The 22,001-nt window shown below is 38.9% G+C and overlaps 1 protein-coding gene across 1 annotated transcript in view; it reads right to left on the bottom strand.

The window, feature by feature from the left end:
• The window catches only part of KMT2C (lysine methyltransferase 2C), a 205,568-nt gene that overhangs the window by 151,127 nt on the left and 32,440 nt on the right, over window positions 1-22,001 (bottom strand). Inside the window, exon 2 of the mRNA XM_059818961.1 lies at window positions 5,472-5,560. Within this exon, the coding sequence (XP_059674944.1) occupies window positions 5,472-5,560 (89 nt within the window). The remainder of the gene's footprint in view (window positions 1-5,471; window positions 5,561-22,001) is intronic.

Below are 22,001 nucleotides of genomic sequence, written 5' to 3' on the forward strand. Positions count from 1 at the left end.
CATGATGATAAATGTTATTACCAAGTAAGCCTGTAATGATTTAAAGGCAAATACCAAATAACATCCTGCTGTGTCTGGTTTCCTTATTACACACAAATTACCAGAATACAAAGAAAAATAATAAGATGCTTGTAATAATAATAGCAACATGCCTCAGTTCTGCTAGTTTTCCCAGTGGCCAGACAGGTAGGAATCAACTGCGTAAGAAAGAAGGAACTACTCCTTTTATAGTGAGTACAGGGAATATTAATTGCCTTAAAACGTATTTAAGCACATTTTTAAGCGCGTATTTGTCCCAAATATTTATGGACAAATTCCATCTACAGGCAATGTCCTCAGTGGTGTCAATTCTTCCTTTCATTAATTTTAGAAGTGATAAGCGACACAGTGACAAGGCCAAAGTATCTGTCTGAAAAGCACAAAGTGTATTTTAAAAGGTCTTTCGTGTTAACAAGTTGACGAGAGCTTTTGCCATTGATTCACCCAAACCAGGACTTGCTCGCAGGTGTGCTTTACTTGTCTTTGTGGGAGGCTCTGCTCAGTATGTTTCATGCTGGTACAAAAGGTGACTGTATTTTCTCTAGTAAGTAGGATATTGCAGTAATTTTTTTCTCTAGAGAAGTGCTTTCCAGGCTGCTTCAAAGCTGATGAGATTCTGAATTAGTCCAAAATTCTTTGGCAGCTTCTACACGGATAACTTTTCTCCACTGAGAAATGTTTGTTTCTAGTTCTTCTGTGCTTTGCCCAGAGACAAAAGAGGCTGATCAGAGGAAGGCTTATCTTCAGGGAGTTAAGGTCAAGTCCAACAAGAAAGCAACTGGCCAGGCAACATCACTGGGTCGGATAGTAACGTTACTAACGATGATAACGCAAGCAAGAAGCTATCGGTTGATAAAATCATCCAGATTCTTTTATGTATTATCAATTCTGAAGTCTCCAGACACCACGAGGAGGTAAGGGTATGCTACTAAGTACTGATTTATTTTAAGAATTGGTTGGCATGGTACAGATAGTAAACAGAATACCCAATGGATTTACTATGAGTTTCCCAAGAGACTCAGCAGTTAAAATAAACCTATTTCATTGCACTTCTTCCAAATCAGAGCCTGAATATCAACATTTTCATGTAACACAAAGACAGGAAGAATTACAGGCTCTAGGATGAGTCACGTATTTCACAAGTGTTCTCAAAAAAAAGAGGGAATATTCAAAGAATTAAGACACAGGATTCAGTTTCAGCCAACTTAACTGCAGAACCAAGAAAACACCAAGTACAGAAACTTGCTGAAACTAATAGAAGATGGGGGAAAGAAGCAGAACACAAGTCTTCATTTATAGCAAAGGGCCACCAAACCTACAGAAAGCTTACCAGAACATATTATATTATTTCTTTCTTTAGATTAGCAGTTTTATATTTCCATATACGTGTGCGCACAGAGGCACATGCTGTCCAGACTTTTGTGTTTTGGTTTGGGGTTTTTTTGGCCGTTACAGAGATTCACTCATCAGAATAAAACTCCTCTTATGGAAAGGAACAACACAAGTGGACCTACAGGAAAACACAGTATTCTACAACAAACTGTATTTTACTGATAGCTAGAAAGGTGGAAGGTGCCGATGGCTGGGTCTTGACAGGACCAGAGGCCATGGGCACAAACTGATACACAGGAGGTTCCCTCTGAACATCAGGAAACACTTTTCTACTGCGAGGGTGACCGAGCGCTGGCACAGGTTGCCCAGCGAGGTTGTGGAGTCTCCATCCTCAGAGATACTCAAAAACCATCTGGACACGGTCCTAGGCAACCAGCTCTAGGTGGCCCTGCCTGAGCAGGGGGTGGGACCAGATGATCTCCAGAGGTCCCTGCCAACCTCAACCATTCTGCGATGTTGTGGGTGCCAAAATGACGGGAATGATGGTTCCTCAGTAGCGGTTGGATAGAAAAATACCTGTGTAAAGTCACTGGTGGGAACCACAGTGAAGAAAAATGGGTAAGGAACAGACAACTGGAAAGACCAATATGAAGCTCAGAAGCAAAACAGTCAGTAAGGGAGAAACCAAGAAATCAGCAACAGAGAGAGGGCTGGTGAGTAAAGGAAAGTAGTCTGTCTCGAGGTTTGCAAGAAGCAGTTGTCAGCAGCATTTTTTAGGAAAAAGTTGACTTAGCTCTAAAAAGACCTTTTTTCAAATTCTAAAAGTTAATTTTTCCAATTCCGAATCCCTATTCCTCTCTTGCCATCCTTAAGAATTCTATGTTCATTTATATTAAAGTGAACATAACACTTGGCAGAAATTAGGCGGGGCTCAGAAATCACTAGTTGGCGGGGATAATAACCCATACTGAAATGATCAGAGCAGCGCACAACTTACCCTACTTCACTTCCAATTCTGCCTCTTTTTACATATGCGATTACAGTTTTGTTAAGGGTAGCAACTTATTTCCTGGACTGCCATTAGAACGGCCGTGCCTTAGCATTACTGAAGAGCCACTTCAGGAAGACTTTTTGCTCCTCCCCCCCCCCTTTTTTTTTTCTTTTGAACAAACATTTCTGTCAACATTATGAACAGAAATAATGTTTAGTACATAGATCCCCCCCTTGCTTTTTTCCTCACAAAAGATTCGGCAGCTAGAAAACGCCTCTTTATTCTAGGTGGGATTATATGGGACATCTCCTCTTTCTGTCCCTGTGAGAAAAGTTCTCATTCCTCCTGCATTGCTCCTTCCCCTAAAAGTAGTGCTCATTACACCAAATACAACATTATTAACATGAATTTCTCTCATTTTATTAAAACAGTGCTTCACAAAAGGGCACCAGTAATGCTAGACTCCACAAATAAAATAGAAACAACTTCCCAAACCCAAATAAACAAGAAACAAAAACCTCACACAGTAAAAGAATTCCTGATTATACTCAACACATGAATCAAACAATGGAAAAGAAGCTAGAAATACAGAGACTCAAAGTATGTCAGAAGTCGCACGTCAAGAGTTTTTTATACGTTCAGATGATCTCATTCTGTGTTTTGTAATATTAGTATATTATGTTTTGGTTTGCCAACTACTACAGCAAATTGTTGGCAAGTCCACTACTTGCAAGAAAACAAAATAAAAGACCTTTTTAGTCAAAGTAGAAATTCATAAACTAGAACATAAATACACTTCGATTTGATTAACGCAGTTTTACATGGAGCAACAAACTGGGATTACTCCTTCTCCCACACTTCATTATTAACACAGATAGGCACTTAGACTAAGTTTTAGAGGCAGCAGCCTTTTCAATTAATATGATTAAACCTCTATTAAGTCACATGGTGTTCAACTTTTAACATAATGTGATTGCAATTCTGTCTCTATCAAACTGCTCAACATGATAATGCTCTTTCAAGTCTATTCTGGTTCCCCCTGTCAAAATGGGATTTCAGACCTACGTATTTTTACTAGGCTTCTTTTCACTTCAGACTACAGTTTGCAAAACCATCTTGGGCTCAGTACTGAAGTGATAGTGCATCGCTTCCAGTGGCAGACCCAGCGGAGTCTTTATCAGGATTTCTAGCACAGTGTTCCACTGCTGCCTGTACCTTTAGAAATGAGCATCAGCCCTGTGTGACAGCCAGAATGATTCTGATGAAGGATAATGGAAAGACTTATCTATATACACTCTTGAAGCCTTAAAACTAATTCTCTGTGTCCCTCTCTCCTCCAAAGTAACATCTGCTCTCAGATCTCTGTTGAGGAACTTTGTTAATAATGACATGTAAAGCCAAAAAAATACAGCTATCACTAAATCCCCTACACAGTAGTGTAGCAGCAGTTGTTAAGCTAGAATTTCTTTTTGGTGTGGGTTTTTTAAATTTACAAAACTTAACCACTTATAATCATACTTTCTGTCCCCTTTGCTGATCTTCGTAAGACTGTTTCTAGCCCACGAGACAGGAAGAGTATTAAACAGAATACAGGACACAATCAGAACTAGCCCTCCTTTCCCCTACTCTATTTTTCTACAGACAAATACCTGCTACAAGTTTTTCACTTTCAACTTTAATAACTGGTAATTACCTACTTGTAGAAGCTGGAAAAGACCATCTCAAGTTCAGTACCACCAGCAGCTTATTACCAGGGGCAGAAAAACAACAGACAGACTAAAACGATGAAACATCCTTGTATTAAGCTTTAATCTAGACTCCCTCCACAAACCATTAACAACACTTAAATTCAACACAAGTTGTGACTAAACACTCATGACATTCCCCAAAGCCTAGAGTCTCGAGTACAAAGCTTTCTCAACATCGTTCACCATCTAGCAAGTAAGAAGCAAGAGACCAGCATATATAGTCAAAGCTCATCCTCCATCCACCTGAGAATTTCAGCCTCGTCTTCTATGGCTTTCACCCCTGCAACCATACTCCTTTATGGTCTATGTAAGATCTTGCTGCAAAAATGGCTCTTTTGAGGTCCTCTACTTGTTCTGCGTATGAATCTACACTAACCACAGATTCTTGTCTTCATCTTTAAGGACTTCACAACTACTTCCTTTACTTAGCAGCTATGAGAGTAATTTGACAACTCCCTTCTATGCAATTGCCTCCCTGGCCACCAGTTTCTGCTGTTACTACCTCTGCACTTCCTTCCAATTTGCTCCTTAGACATATAGGGCCACCTAATTAAATTTATAAACCCTTATGTCTCAATGCATTATTAAGGCTTATTTCTGTCAAACCAAACTTCCGCCAGTTGGCCATGGCTTCATCCTTCCTGGCAGGTTTCATCCTTCTACACATATTCAGTCCCTGGTTAAAAACAGGCAAATGGCTACAGACGTGTGCCTGGCAAAGAGATGACAGTTCTTCACTACGGCCTTTATCTTGGGTGTTAGCTCATCTGCTTGTCTCTTTAGACTCTTAACCTGCCAGAACAGAACTCACAGACTGTTACAACAGTACTCGGTCCAGTACAATGAGATCCCTCTGGTAACGGAAGCATTTGGGTACTATCATAACAAATATTTACAAAAGCAAGAACAGAGATTTATCCTGTTTCCTAAGCAGCAGTAGGAAGCATTAACACTTGGTTATCCCGGTTATCCCTTTGGTATACAATCTGCTGTAGCTAGCTGAAGATACAGGTCAATAAGTAATACTGTATTTTGGCAAGTATTCTAAAAATATCAGCTACCACTTCAGAGCTTGTATTTTTGTTAGATACAGGCTTGCAAAACCAGAAAAAGAGCCTTTACATAACTACACTACGAAGGCATACCCATTAGACCATTTAAAAGCAATAGGTTCAAATAGCTTTAATTAATATAGGTTTAAATAATATTGGGGTTTTTTTCTTTTATATCTGCCAAATGCATATTTTCTACTACAAAATTAAAGAAATACTTCTTGTCTACCAAAGTCCTGCATAATTAAATGCATTTCCGAGACAAAAGCAATAAATAACCAGACAGCATCAACACTGTACTCTCATTACCTGTTTCCACAGTGTTTTCTGTTTCTGCTGCCTCCAAACCATCCATACTGTCTTCATCCTCCACTGCAGTTTTTCCTCTACTCCGAGGCCTGCAAACGTAAGAAGGGAAAATTCTTTTTAACTAAAAGCCCTTTTAAAACTTTGAAGTTTTAAATTTAAATTAGGATTTAAATAATTTCATTTTGAGGGATAAATGTCCGCACTAAATTATGTAACATTTAAGCTAACCCGTGATTTAAGTCTTGTACAAATCAGAAGTTTCCTCCCCTTTTTCCCAGTTCTAGGTAATGTTCTCAACAACATACACTTGAATCAGCAGTTGGCCCCTTAAGTTTTTCTGATTACTCTTACAAGAAAAATACAGTAACAAACTTTCACTGATCAAAAAATACATTAAATCAGCAGGATTTTAAGATACACGCATCCTGTTTGCTCTGCCTAGGAAATAACTATAGATAGACATGACAGAATCCAATCCAAAATCTGGCCAGTAGTTACATATGCTATAAAATAGATACCGGTCCATTCAGAGCAGCCTTGGAAGAAATGTCTACAGAATAATGACGCTAAAGCAACTAAATTGAAACATGTATTATTTTCAGTGAAACAAATATTTTGACACATAAAATAAAATGTTATGAGAGATGAATAAATGTCATCACATTAAAAAAGTCATCACATGAGGACAGCACATAAAAACTAAAATACCCAGCAGATTTGTTTCAGTTTCAACCAAGGTCTGACGGAAAGCAGACAGGTTTGCGCCACAAATTCCAGCCTTTTTTCCCTGCCTGGCTCTTCAGCAACTAACGTGGTGGGCTATTGAGAAGCCCAAGCATCCAGATTCCCAGCTGTTCAGCAGCCCATTTGAAAGGGTGCCAAGAGCTTGGCACCTTGCCTCCCAAATTTTCAGGCTACTTGGCAACTTGCCTGGCATGCTGACAGAAAGCCTGGGAGACCCTGGGAGCTTCTGATTCCAAGTACACAAATTCTGAGCGGTTTGGGGTATTTCGGTGGTTCCAATGTCCCAGAGCTCCCAGGCAACCATTCACCCAACCAACATGCCTTGAATCAGGATGCCACACAGGCCAGCACACGGGCACCCAGCCTGCCCCCCTGCACAGAAAACAGCTCCGCTTCCTCTTTCACAGAGGACTCTGAAAGGTTTGGGTTTAGTTCTATGTTGGGGGGAAAAGGTGTGGGGTTTTTTTTAAGTGATTAAATTATTCCAAAACCAGCATTTCCTTTTTTCATGCAGTCTCTATGAAATACTTGTATCTATGCAAACTCTTTCCACAGAACTAGATGTGCTAAATTGGCTACAAAATAAACTCTACCGTGCAATGCCTTTGGTTCTCATGGATCAAAGAGGATAACTTGCACAGAACTGGAACCATCTTTTGAGTCTACATGTATTGCTGTCCTGCTAGAAGAGAAATTACTGTCTTGGACTACCTAACAAGACGACCCCTTCAAATTGTGTCGGGACCACATTTGTCTCTGCAAAGGAGGAAAAGAAGCATTAAAATGAGGCACAAACCAAAGCCTGAAAAAAACCACTCAATTTACAAGGAGCTGGCAGGAAGGGGAAAGCAGGAAGAGATGAAGGACAGAAGGACTTTTCTTGGCATCCCTATGAAATTTGTTCAGGACAATGCTGCAAAACCTGGGCACAGTGGGAACCCTAGGGATACAAGGCTGTCTTTCCCCTTGCCTGCTTATCCATAAGCAGTGACAGCATACACATAACACACAACGTAAGTAATAGCCTTCGTAGACCAGAGGGAAGCCAGCATCCCCTTCAGTTATTTGCCACTTTACAAGCTTCCAGTGCAGTTTCTTAAAACCCATGTTTCACAAATATTTAAACCAGAATAAACTGCACCAGAAGAAACTGAATTACACTCCTCCCTTCAGCCACCATGCCAGCCCATCCACACGTACAGCGGTTGGTGAGCTGACCGGAAGGTGGACACGTGTTTTGGAAGTGGTAAGGACACGAATGTTTCTCTCAGCAGCATCTAGGATCGTCACACAGATTTATTCCCATCTGTAATGAAGAGTAGGGAGTACAGCAAATGGATCATCATACTCATTGGACAGAATAGGTTCTTCCCGCAAGACAGAGATACAGCAAGAAAGAGGTAACGCTCTTCTAACACTTAGAAAAACAATGCAGCTGGCAAATGCTCTTGTTTTCTGAAGTATTACATTTCTTGTAGTTCTTCGCAACATCCCAGCACATCAGCCAGCACTGAATAAAAGGATGGGAATGCAGGTAAGTGAAATCACTTCCCTTGGTGCAGGAATGCTCAAAAGCTTTACAGAACACAACCAGCTAAGAACAGGGATTATTTCTAAATCCTATCCCAATTAGTCTTCTACCAACTATCCATCTGCAACACAAAGTTACAAGTTTTTACTAAACCAGGATTACTTTGAAATCATCACAAACGTAAATGATAATTCTGCTTTCTCTGAAAGTACCCCATTTAAGTATTCTACAACACAACCCTATAGGTGATAGTGGAAGATGATAACTGTTTGTTTATTTAGTAATTTACATAGAGCTTTAGATTTTCTACTAAAACTACATTGCATGTATTAAACACCCAAGTACCTCAACAAAGCCTTTTTAAACATTTCGTTTAAACAAGAGCAGTATTCACTCCTCAAACTCCCTACCGTATTTTAGCAACCTATTTAACACTAAGGAAAATCAGACGCTTCAATTAATTAAACATAATTGCTTCTTTCAGCAAAAGATACAACTATGTCTGGTGTTTTCTTGCCATTCCCCTCCCCCAATATTCTACAAAAAGCCTTCATAATGCTGTGCAGGTTTTAAATAAAACTGAAGAAGTGGTGGAAAAAATACCAGATTATATCATTAGCTTATTTTTGCTAGTTCCATTCATTTTACTATCATCAGAAGAGATTTTATAGCCTACAAATTTATGTTTGGCTTAGAGAAAAAAATAATTCAAGTCACAAAACAGTCAAATATACACTGTACTGACGACTATAATTTAATGTTTCCACAGAAAATGCCATTTGAGAAGGCCATATAGCACACCTGATTGTTGCAATCAATATTTGTCATGAGAACAGATTGTTTAATGTTATTTGCATTAAGCTTATACATTTTATTTAATAGTTTTATACATAAAGCTTTTAGCTGGTTTGCATAACACTAGATTTTTCCATTGACGAACCCTGCACATTTTTTATTTTTCTATTTACGTATTCCACTCCCCCTTAAATACAGTGGGAAGAACAACCTGTGCTCTGTTCTCCACCTGGGACTTGACTTTTTCTTCTGAAGTTCATCCTTCTGAAGGAGGATGTGAAAAGGCTGCTGGAGCAAGACAGCGGCAGGGCCAGCTTTTGCTGCCTTAAAACAATTACGGAACAACGGCCCGTGACTATTCCCCTTCACTGACACAAAGCCAGAGAGTACCGACCTGTAATTGCTATATTGAACATTACAACCTCCGTTCTGCTCTGGATCTCAAAGCTCAGTCCCAAACTCTCTTACTAGGAGGGGTAACTACATCATGCTTTTACATATCATTGCAGAAACCCCATCAGCTCGTGATGGCAGAAGTACCGAACACAGATGAGCCACGTCTCCAACAGCTTACAAACCAAGAACAAAATGTACAGGCAGAGCCTGACCAATACGGACTCTCCAAGAAAACAACAATAAATATTAGTCAGTACAACAGGCAGCGGGCTCGATACACAGGCTGAACTGCTGCCAAGGTTTCCGCGATTGGCTTTCTCGCTTGTCTTTTTCCTACAACGGAGCTCAATTTAGAAGGAAAAAACAAAACCGCCTCTATCTATGTTTAAAAGAACAGATCCACTGAGAGAAATATAACTTCTTTAAGCATTTAAAGCACATGCAGCGTTTCACGAAACTAAGTCAAGGAAAGACAAAACTACGCTTTTTTACGTATATAGGACCCCAGTTGAATATAATTACTGTCTACAATAATTTTACTCATATTTGCATAAAATAGAGTCATTTATCAAAATCCTTTGTGACCCACTCCTGAATTTGTTATCAATTAGCTTTCTTAGCTAATGCCTTTCATTAATCTCCATCTTTAAATAGACGGTAGTAAACAAAAATCTCGTAATTCTTCTCTGTGTAAGCAACTAATTAACTTTAGCCCAAAGGTAAAAGAGCCCAGAAAAACCTTTTGCAGGGCTCAGCAGGGCATTAGGTACTCCCTCCGCTCTGGTGGAAAGCCTTGCTGAGGCTGTCTCAAAGCCTTGCCAACTTCGCCAACACTGGAAGATCACCTGAGCGGCTTCTGCTGAATTGCACGGAAAGCAGCACGGATGCACAACGCTGGGAGACAATGGAAAAGTGTCTTATTCACCTGCCAGTAATCAGATACTACTACTTTTAGTCTTTTTTTTTTCTCCTTTCTTTTTTTTTTAAATGCATGACATTTTTTGCACGTTTGGGGTTTTGGTTTGGTTTGGTTTGTTTTAAAGGTGACAGCAATAGCACCGTAACATGACGAGTCCAATGTAGGTCAAAAGTACATCTTGGATCTTACTCATTCTTTCCACAAGGTGAGCAGTGATGAGGCCATGGGCCAACATCTCCTGGAACCACATGAAATAACTGACAAAGCTACTACCCTCAGATGCCTGTCACCGCCAGGCTGCTAGTTTATGATTACCCAGAAGTTATGGCCAGACACCAGTTTCTGCAAGTTCTCTGTAAGTTGCTCCCAATGAAAGCAGGTGACGATTTGTTCAGGTGGAAACTACCTTACTAATCCAGTGCATTTTGTTTCAGGCTTATGAGAATGTGAACATATGAACCGCTCCAGAGTTTCCCTCTCTTTCTCAAATGCTAAAACCTCTGGATCGTTCAGGGGAGAAACTACCTTCCTTCCTATACTTTGCAAACTGCTGAGCACAATGATGGTACTAAATATATAAAATGGGGCCAATAACCTTAAAAAGCGGTGTAACATCTGGGATACAGTAACATCCTAAATCAGCACAGATGTCTTGTTAAATGAACATCTGTCCGCAGCCTTACCCTTGAAGATGGTACAGGAATGATCTATAAAAAGGTTCAATTAGTGCTGCCGTCAGCACGGCTGGTAACTAATTAATGTTCACACGACAGTTTCACAAGTGAAAGCTGTTACAGTCTTTTCAAGAATCTTTTTAACAGGTGTGCAAAAGCACATGCTCCCACTATTTCTGAACCATAAGTCGTAAGTACAGCTGTAAAAGTTTAACTGTGCTTAACTGTAAGCTAGAGTACCTAAGGTTCAGCTCATAGGCCCATGCAAAGGGAACTCCACCAAGCAAGTAAGAATCAATTCAAGGAAATATCTACAAAGAAAGGGATTTTTTCTCCCTCTCTGAACACTGCTTTTCAATGCAGACCTTATTACTTACAAGAATTGAGAAAATTCTACATCCAAGTCTGGATAAAATGAACAATATGGCTCTGGAAGCAAGGCAGATGCCAGCTAGCTAGAACAATTTCAATAGCTCTAAACACTAACAAGCCTAAAATAGGAAACTCGCTATCATATTGTCTCCAGCTTCAAACTGACTGGGATTTAAAAGATTCTTAAGAGGATTTTTTTAACTGAGCAATCAGTAACAGGGGAAAATATTTTCTGCACTTGCCCTGCACAACATTTTTTTTCGCATGTTATAAAAAAAAAGAACTCAACATGTACTTTCTTCCTATTTACTTCTTATATTAGATATGTGTATACTAAAGGCAGAATGACCCCAATGTATGGAAAAGAAGGACCCCAATGTATGGAAAAGATGTGGAACAGAAACATCACAAGTGATGCAAAGGCAAAAAAAAGTTGACTTTTTAGTAATAGAGAGAAGTGAAAGACTGTAGGAAACCGTTTTTATTTAACATCAACAGAACCAGGCTTATTACAATCTCATTATAGAACTTGCTCAACCTTCGGTTTCATTATTAAAAGATCTCAAAAAAATACTCGATATTGCCTATTAGTCTCCTGGTACAATCAAAGAAAAGTGTGTCTCTTAATTCTTCTAATTTATTATCTTTCCATAAATTACTACATCAAAGAGAAGCGACCCAGCTTACGTTTAAAACCAAAACATTGCAACTTCCCATCTTACATCTCCTTTAACCAGTAACGATCTAAAAGACATTATTCATTCACTCAGGCTGTAATGTGTTCAGAGCTGAAACTTTTTTCACATCTGTATTTTATACAGTTACCACTGAGAGCACTAAACATCTGAAATAAAAAAATATTACAGCCCTTGAGATCAGGGATGTCTGAGAAAAAGCAGGAAAAGAACCTAGCCTCCGCTTGACGATTCTTACCTAAACTTTTCCAGTACTCCCCTGTGAAAGGGAGATTTGTCAAAGATTTCCTATGCTACTCAAAGAAAGGCAAATAGGGTCTTTTAATAATTATTCGTACTGAATGTCGGAGATGCATCTCTGCTCTCATTCTAGAGTACAGTCACTGTTGATGAAAAGTAAGCTAATAGAAGGGAAATGAACTGATGAATGCAGAGCTCTTGAAGAAAAAAATCTGTCCCGAAACAGGTTTTGAGTAAAATACCGTGTGTCAAAACGAATTTGCATTGCACAGTGCTAACAACAATTTAAACGTCAAATGAATTAGTACGTTTAAGTAAATGTAAAGTTTCGGTTATTTGTATTTTCAACTTCAACTGCTCTTGCATAGCTACCTGCACTATGTGGGCTCTCAGGCCAATACTGGAGCATAATTACTTTCCATGGGAGATGGAGAAAAGGCAAACAGGATGTCCTGCCAGCAGGCACTCGTCAGAACTGTCTACCCGAATCAGAGAGGCATAATTACTGTAACAGGAATGTCATCTCACTGTTGGAAAATCTTAATCTCAACTCAATTTTGCAGAAGGCTACCAGATCCAGGAGCCTGAAGCTACACTCTGTTGGGTGATGAGGCTGGTCTGGCCAAAGCGACTGTCTTCAGCATTTTCTCTGCTCTTCCCTGAAGTTACAGTTGTTCTGTTTGAGTGTGGAACTGCTCTTCTAAAAGATAGAGCAGATGAAGACTACCCTAGCTGAAACAGAGCCTTACTAACAAGGCCATGAGATCTTCTTCCCAACTTGTTAACCATTTGGGAACATCCTCAGTGGGTTGGAAAGAGAGACGGAGGGTCACAGCAGCCAAGGACCAACCCAGGAGGAATCATTATCAATAACAGTCGCAGGCACACAAAATAATAAACTCTTCACAGGAGCCCATAAAATACCCATGGAGTCACAGCTCTGCTACAGCCAGTTACAGACTGAAGTATTGAGGCTAGGGCTACTACACTGCAATGTACTTCTGCATACCTTTTTGTGACACCATTACATGAGAAAATCTGAGTTTCATGTTAAAGGCATGAAGCCAGGTTCCCTGACCTACATGTATGGACTGTTCAGTTTGGAGAAATCTCTAATAACTGATTGAGAAATCATAAAAATGGCTTTCAGATCTTTCAGCTTTCTTTTTACTTTTCAAACTGACTTTTTAGACATCTATAAATTCTGTAAGCGAAAATTACTTTTAGTCAAATATCTGTCATGTTAACTGAGCAATATACAGCATCAAAAGTTGCTACAGGTTCTTATTTCTCAAGAACTACCTTCCCATTGATAGGCAGTCTCATTGCCTGACTTGCAGTTTATAGTTTTACATGCAGACCTTAACCATTATACAAGTTTCAAAAATAATTATATTACAAAAAAATTTCTGATGCATTACAACCTTCTGACATATTATGTATTTGCAGCTCTGCACAAAATATATCCTTCACACATTTGTTACCAATGCACTTAGCCATATTCACTATTAAAATGATGCAAACCAACATACTAGAATTTCAGCACTGGCACTATTTTTTAAAACCTTTTCTGGAACCAAATTAGACAAATCTTTGGGAGCACCAGCAGCTACAAGCAGAGCCATCTGCAGGTTTCCAACCCCAGCTAGCTCTGTGTATCTACCTGGCTCTAGACTTGCTAATGGCTGTATTCTTATGACACCTGTGGACAACAGTTCGCGTGAGGCTCTTCAATGAATTTGCTGAGCAATGCTTATGAAGATAAATTTGCTAAACAATGCTTATCAAGACCACTGAATGATTTCACATGTTCTATTTTTACAGGCAAGGAGAATGAAATGGCAGCACTAACAGTTGAGAGACCACTGGCATTGTCAAAAACACAAATCTGCTAACCTTCGCAGGAGTTTCACATGTGCACCTGCACCATCAAACACTGTACTTGTCCACACTTCTCCTTCCCTTAAATAAACAAAACGGCATCAAAATATGCTATTGCACCAAACACTGTCTTCTTGATGGGAAGCAAAACAGCATCCACTTGCATCAGAACACAAGATTTGTTTCTCCATGACGACGGCTATGGGAAGCTTTAACTCCTCCAATCTTTCGACAGCCATGATGCCTAAAATTTTTTACCCACGACAGGACCAAGCTCTTGCCTTTTGGAAGAATTAAGAATTATCCAGCTACTTGCTCTTTCATATGTTGCAGGGTTCCCTGCTACTCTCTTCTCAATAAAGGTGGCAATACAATGGTAAGGGCTGTAATTCTCATGTCTGGTGATTTCAAGATCCCGTACATAAAATTCAGCAGATCTGAGTCATCATGCATGAGAAACAGCTGCCAAGTACTTGGAACTTGTTGGAAGTTTTGGTCTCTGAACAGATTTTTGTAATTTTAGCACCGTTAATTAAGAGTCATTTTCAAAGATTTCCTTTTGAAACTTTGCAGTCTGCCAGAGTCTTACCACAGTAAGATTGTGAAGATTCTTTCAAAATGCATTTGTCTGCTTATGTTAAATATTCTCACTGGATATATTCAGTGCAGGTGCAGACGGTGCTGCCTGCCATAATACCCAGCCACACGCAATGCAGGTATACAAACAACCAAATGATCTCGTACTGAAGTTTTTACTCAAAAAATTGGTTTTGTACCCAGCAAGTACAGTCTGCATACAATGATCATAAAAAGCTCTAACCATTCTTTTTAGTCATTGTTAATTCAGTTAGGATAATCAAAAAACAATGCAAATATTCAACTCTCACCTCTTTAAGAGAAACTAAATCCTGCTCACATGACATTATTTTGAGAGGTTTCCGTATCTTACATCGATCAAAATGCATCAGTCAACTCAGAACATCTCATTCTTTCTCATCAAATAAAGCTCAGTATCTTTTGTCCCAAATCAGTTTTACTGGTGTCTTTAGAGCTAAGAGCAAACACAAGTCTTCCCATAGATTACATGGAAAATAACTCCATTCATTCTTATGCTTTCGAAATATTTCTGATCCAACCAATATCACAAAAAAATTCCACCTGTCTGTTCCTCAGATGGGTGTTACAGGATTCCCTGAGAAAGGCGTCCGTCCTCCGACTGCACCTGAGCTTCTGTTCACAAAAGGCGATGAAAAACCTACGGCAACATTACCGGTGTGTTTCCCTATTGCTTTCCCCAACACGTCTGCAAGCTTAAGCTAGAAGGATCAGGACATGAAAGGAACGGCAGTATGCAAAGTGATATAAATAACCTGCTTTTATGCAAGATGCTGACCTAGAACACATTAGGTAGAATTTTCTTAATAATACCCAAATTAATTGACGGCATGTAAGAAAAGTAGTTCTTGCGTGTTAACTACAGTTTGTCATTACCAATCTAAAATGGATTTAGACAAGAAAAAAAACACAACAGAAAAGAAAGTCAGATCACCACATATCTTTTCCATCTGTTAGCACCCTCAGTGCTTCTTATAAAGAAATACATTTGTATTTCAGATAATGTCAACAAGTATTATGAAATATTTTTCTTTCAATAAAACTGCTAAACCTAAGAAAGCCAAAGGGAAAAACACAAGATCTGTTTGCTAATTAAAAATCCATTAAAACTTATTCAGAAGGCTTGGAAAACCTCAGAATAAAAATAGACCTGAAAAGAAAACGGGCAATGTAATCAGATGGGTGTCAGTGTAAATTTATAATTCACATAAATTGTTTTTCTTTTACCAAAATTGTTTTCAAACTAGAAGTAAATCCTAAAAGCCAGATCGTGGAAACTATTTTTATACTAGAGTAAATAAAACTCTGGAAATACTACTGTGAAATATAAACAACAATACAAGTAGCATAATAAGCAATGCTCCAAAGCACAATGACAACTAATACAAGTCTTCAAACATGTTTAAAAGCTTCCGTATAAACAGACACAGCAATCTCTAGGGGCATGGATACAGCAGAAACGCTGCACTCTGCTAAACGAAAACTGTCTTAACACTTTTTTCAACCCCTGAAGAGGATTCTTCTAACCTGGAGACACAAACTTGCCTTCTGACAATTACAGCTAGGTTACAAATAGCCCTAAATAATTACAAGAGAGAACTTCTAATCTTCTGTTCAAAGGACTGTTAAATTACCATCTTTCTTTGTGACAATGATCTTTGCTGTACACCGATGTTCTCAAAATTTCACCTCTTTTTATTTGAGACCATTACAAACCATACCAAGCTACTTTCTCCATTTTTCTTCTCCATGCCAGTCTTCTGTCCATTAAGATTAAACACATAAATCCACAGTATTTTTCAAAAACTGTTATTCCCTCATGTCTTTAATATGCCTTTAAAGAAAAACCTGAAAAAAGGTAAGTTAAGTAGATGGGTCTTCCAGCACTTGATGCTAGAGGAGTTCTACTACCTGATCATCTCCTTCACACCCCCCAGCATGAGATGAGATCAGGCTGTGACAGAAGTCCTACCAAAAGAATGATCTATTGCTCAGCCTACGTCATATGATACAGGTCAGAGTTATAAACAAAATTGTATCTGTGTCACACGATAGGGGCACGTATCCAGCAAACCTTGTTACAGCAACTACTACAATGGAAGTCATCCAAGAGGACCAACTGATACCTCCAGGTCAAGTTCCTTTGAGGCCACCATCCAAGGACACACAAGCAGTAAGCATACTCCATTTACTGCACTGCAAGTTGCAAAAGGTCCTCAAGTTCTGTGACTTCTCTCCAGTTCCACAGATATCCTCAGTTTAAACAGGCAAGGAAATGTGTTTTTAAGGTAGTAGGAAATTAATTCTCAAAATTTATGTTCAGTATGGAGAAAAACGCCAAAATGTTCAAGATTCAAACACGCTAGAAATAATGGTAAAACAAAGTTTAAGAATTAACACAGACTGAATGTGTACCCAGCAAAACAGAGATAATTTTCGTCCAGATCAGCTTATTTCTCTCATTGGAGGTTCATGAACATTTGTGCTGGAAGCAGCAAGGGAGAAGAGCAGTGATAGGAAAGAGCTGCTAGAGAAGGAGGAGAGGGAATGAAGCAAGTGAAGCTTCTTTTGGTGATGATGTAAGCTATGCTGTCTTAAAGGATTTGGAAATTACAATCTGAATCACTCGCTTCGTAACTTTTTTCAGAAGTCACCAGAAAAACAAGGAATGAAGATAATCAGAAATTATCCTGAAGCTGTTTTATAATGGGACTATTTGTATATTTACCTAATCTTTTCTGAGCATAGACCTTCTGGAATGACAGCTTCTTAGATATTTATACTTTTATTTCAGCTTGCTTTTTACATATACACATATGCTTCTAATTAACATTTACAGCACGAAAGCTCAGTTCTACTCACCAGACCACATAGCCTCAAAAATTGTCTCAAACCTTTCAGAAATACTTCCAGGTATCAAAAGTTGGCAGAGCAGCTCTGCACCAGCTATACTTGCAACCAGTTGTGAAGACAACACTGCCAAGGGAAGCGCATACAGCTAGCTGTAACTTACAGTGGCCCTAAGGCTACTCAGGTTTACCCAAGTACTGTCTGGGTATCACGACAGGACAGAACAGGGGCTAGTTCAGTTTGGCCACACATAAATTTCAGCAGTAAAACCATTAGGTTTTGTTACAGTACTGCTTCTGCATAACCGATTTCTTTTTTTGCTCTGTTTTTGCACACTGAAATGTCTCCTTAAAGTACCTGAAAGCCTTCATGATGACAGAAGAATTACAATTGAGCTATACTGTGACCTCAGAATCTTAGAAACCATTTGTATTTTGCGATCAATGTATTAAAGATTACATTTGGGAAGAATCTTTGAGCACAAAGATGTTCAACATTTATTACACCACCATGAAAAAGCTGCTAAACAGAGTGCTATCAAAACAGAAATCCGACGGCTCACAGACTCACTGGATACAATGCCAGAATCATTATCCACGCTACTCTAATACCTGTAAATACCACTCAATAACTGTAACTGATTGAAGCCCATCTTTCAGAAAGGCACTCACTTTGCCGTGCCCTTTGTCGTTTGTTCCTCCTCGTGAATTTGTGCTCATTTCTTACGTGAACTTCTCTGGTTTCAGTTTTCAACCGCTGGCTCTTTTATCTTTTCCTCTTACATTAGGGAACCCTTAAGAACTCAGTATTTTCTCTGCTGGAGATATGATCCACTGTAATCAAGCTACTACTTAGTTTCAGGGTTTGGATTCCCCACCCTCCCGTAACTGAACAGACTGAGCACCTTTACCTTTCTCACCAAAGGAATTTTCTCCAAGCTTTCTACAATCTTTGGTCTGCTTCATGACTTCTCACCAACATTTCAGTCTTTTATTTGTGGATACCAGAATCCCACTAAATAGGGCAGCAGCCAATCTCACAAACTCTGCGATAAACAGAGCTTCAGGACAGAGCCATAAACATCCCACATTCTAAATCCCTTTCCAGAAATGCGTCTTTCTGGGCTGCAGCCCCCTTCCTACACCTCTACATGGTGACACCATTCCTCTTCTTATGTTGAAGTGCATTTTGTTTAACTGTGCTTACTCAAACCAAAACCCACTTTTGCCTCTTCCCTATGCTCATCCACGTCATTCCATATGTAGATTTCACTAGCAGTAACTGTTACTAATACTGACTAATACCAGACTTCACTGCCGGAGGCCCACCCAAAAAACCCAAAGCAAGGCAACAACAGTTCGCAAAGACAACAAAGTGCTTTGTCAGCCAGCCCTTAACCCAATTACTGTAGGTTTTATTCCACTGAATAATTCAAACGAATAGTTTTAATCAGAATATAAAACACTGTTAGGCCCAGCACCTTTTAAAGAAACTCACTTACATTACATCTTTATAGAAAACTATGAATAAAGGATCACATCAGGTGACCCAATATCTACATTGAAGGCAATTTCTGAAACTCACATGGCAGGTAAGAGACAGGATGAAAAAGAAGGGAAGGATTAAGAAAAAAACACCAAACTTAAGAGTTTCTGCCTCTAAAGAATGTACTAAATAAATATATTTCCAAAATAAAAATAAAAAGTTAGAAGCCATCAATTCTCCACGCGTCTTCATTTTTCCATTTTTAACCATCGAGGCACAAACTACAGCCATCCCAACAGCAAGGGACTTGCTCTCCCAAAAAGTCACGCCTTCCACATCCTCTTGATTTCAGCGGGAACCATAGGATTTCACTGTCTCACAGAAGTAAGCAGCATGTACTTCAATATACTTTGTAGCATAATAAAATATTCTATTGAAATTACGCGATCTAAAAAACAATGACTTTATTGCTCCTTACAACTTTTTCCACTGTAAAATTCAACTCCAAGGTAGCAATTGGCAGGGACAAAATTATGTAGCAATTAGGGCATGACAGCAAAAGCAAACAAGAACTGAAAATGGGTTCGACACTTCTGGTAACAAGCAGGTAATTATCACAGCAGCTTGAAAGGGGCATAATCAACCAAACTGACATCATCCCTCCCACATAATAAAATGTGAAAACCCTTTACGTGCAGCATAGCTCTTACAGCTGGTAAATGCTGCTAGTCTAGTCTCCATGTCTGTGTCTGCAGAACAGCTGAGGTTACGTTTGGGACACCTGAACAGTGGATAATTTTATTTATTTATTTAGAATGATGATAACTATTACGTGTTTTCACCCATTGGGGACTATAGAGATTATTTCTAAAAAATGGTACGTTATGAAAATGCCTTCTCTTCTCTCAACATAACTTTGTTTTCAAAGTTCCAGAAATATAGAAAAAAACCTCTTCCTAAAAGGCACAGTTACCGTTACACCTCCGCCTACAAGATAAAGTAAGTTTAATATTTTTAATACAAAACCAGAAAGTTGCTAGTTTTAAATATACTCAATTCTGAACTACTAGATTTTGCCAACACTTTTTTTTTCCTCCCCCATGACACATTTTATTTAAACTTAGGCGTGAGCATTAACCGATATCTCAAAGCAGCACTATCCTGTGGACATGCTTGTTGTTCATATCAACATGAAGTCTAGCTGTTTCACAAACGGTAATGCATTCACCTTCATAACATATTTGAGGTAATTAAAATACGATCTGTGAAAAGCATTCATTTATCTGCTGTCCCTTTTCAGCATTATTTTACTGCAAGATCTCGCTCTCATCAGCGCCGTGTTTGGAAAACCCATCAGCCCTAACTGATTCAATAGTGGTTGCTTTATCTGTTAGAGGAGGTTGTGGGGAACCTCCTTCTCCTTTTCCTATATTTTGTATATTCCTAACCTATGTTCCTCTCCATTTGCTCTCTCCTTGTGTTGACAAATCCATTTACCTCCATACTGTCTGTCAATACCATTATCTTGCTGCTTCCGCCTTCTTCCAGCTCATTAACAACAGCAAGGCTGAACCCAACACTAATCCCTACAGTCTGCCATTAACTGCTTCTACCCAGCTCCAATCTTTCAGATGGGTTTCGTTCCTTGTTTCTTGAATACAAACAATTTCAAACGCACTGGAATTGCAGCTCAATTTGTATTGATTTTTCAAGGAAAATTTCCACAAAACATTTACAGAGTACCTGTACCTATCATTTTCTAAACTGTGCTGCAACTACCATAAGTAAAATATATGAATTATTAACACTTTTTTCCTCATCTTTAAAAGCTCAGCACTAACACATCACACCATGAATTCTTTAGACACCTGTTATCTTGAGCAACCTATTTTTTTATCTTTTTTTTTTTGTTATCTTGAGCAATCTATTTTTTTGCACAAAATTCTCACAAAGATAACCCAAAGCTGGGTTCCTGGATCTCAACTTTTTAAAAGTACTAAGATAATTTTGAACAACATTATTCATTGCAAAATTTAAATTTGATGAGTGTGTAGCCTAGACAGGGCATGCCTTGACTTGTGGAAGGTTTAGTTCACTGGCAAGTAAAACAGATGTAGGCTGTTTTAACGGGAGCTATTTGATTGCTGACTATATGTTACTGACGTGATAAAGATGTTAATACTATACCAAATCCTGTCTTTTTTCTGCATATCTGAAGCATTTAAAATCTTAAATTACTGACAAAGGTTAAAATTTTACAAGATCTAAAATTTTATCAAGAATCCTGTTAACTAGAAAAAAATTATAAAAGCACAAATTCCCCTATGTAAAACTACACCATAAAAAGTGAAGGGGAACATCGACCTTGAAGCTAAAAAAGGTAAAGACTAAGTAAAAAAACCAAAACCGACAAAACCACAAAAACTTAAAAAAACCCAAAACATTTTCTTTTTAAACCAATTGCTATCAAAGAGACCTCTTCCTAGTAAGCACACTGCTTCTGTGAATACTATGATTCTACTTGAGAATCCACAAATACGAAAAATAGCTTTATACGTAACGCTTCAAAAAGCCACCATAGGTCAAAGCAAAACTAACAGGACTTGGACAATGGTCAAACATTCACCTGAAGTAACACGTAAGCTGCACGTACCCTTTACAAATTGAGGTTATACTGTCACAAGCGAGTTCGCAGCCAGGTTCTCCACGCAGGCATGCTAGCAGTTGCACTGGCAGAAGAACAGGGCTGAGCAGCTGCAATAAAAGGCGACTGCCTAAGTCACTGCTGCCAGCAGAACAGATCTCTGGAATCGTGGCCTTAAATGCCCTGTGAATATAAAGCTAACTAGAAAGTTTCCATTACTAACAAAACATGGGTAAGTAAATTACCAGGGAACAGTTCCTCAGAAGCGATGAGGTGGGAAACCTTCAATAACCTTCACCACCTTCTCCATGTATCTTTGTTCTGTTTCAATGACAGACTCCACTAGAAATGCCTTTTTACTGCAAACTTAACAAAGTTATAATGGCTTCCGGGCTCTGCAGCATTCAGCATATTGGAAAATGGATATTCTAGGATACTTTAATTCTCAAGACTTGGGAGAAAATCTAAAATACCCAGAAATTTCAGGTGCCAATGTTCTGTCCAACAAGCTGCAAAACAAGCACATGAAGTCATCTCACAGAGGAACAAATACCGGTTCTCTTCTTCACATCCAGAACCTACAGTAAAGGTAACGTGGTTGGTTCAATGTCCCCAAGGGAAACTTTCCTCATCTGAACAGCTGGAAATAATGTTTTGTTGGAGAAAGTACAGTATTTTGAAGTAGAGCT

This window comes from Gavia stellata, chromosome 6, assembly GCF_030936135.1.
Source record: "Gavia stellata isolate bGavSte3 chromosome 6, bGavSte3.hap2, whole genome shotgun sequence".
In the NCBI taxonomy this organism is placed as follows: Eukaryota; Metazoa; Chordata; class Aves; order Gaviiformes; family Gaviidae; genus Gavia; species Gavia stellata.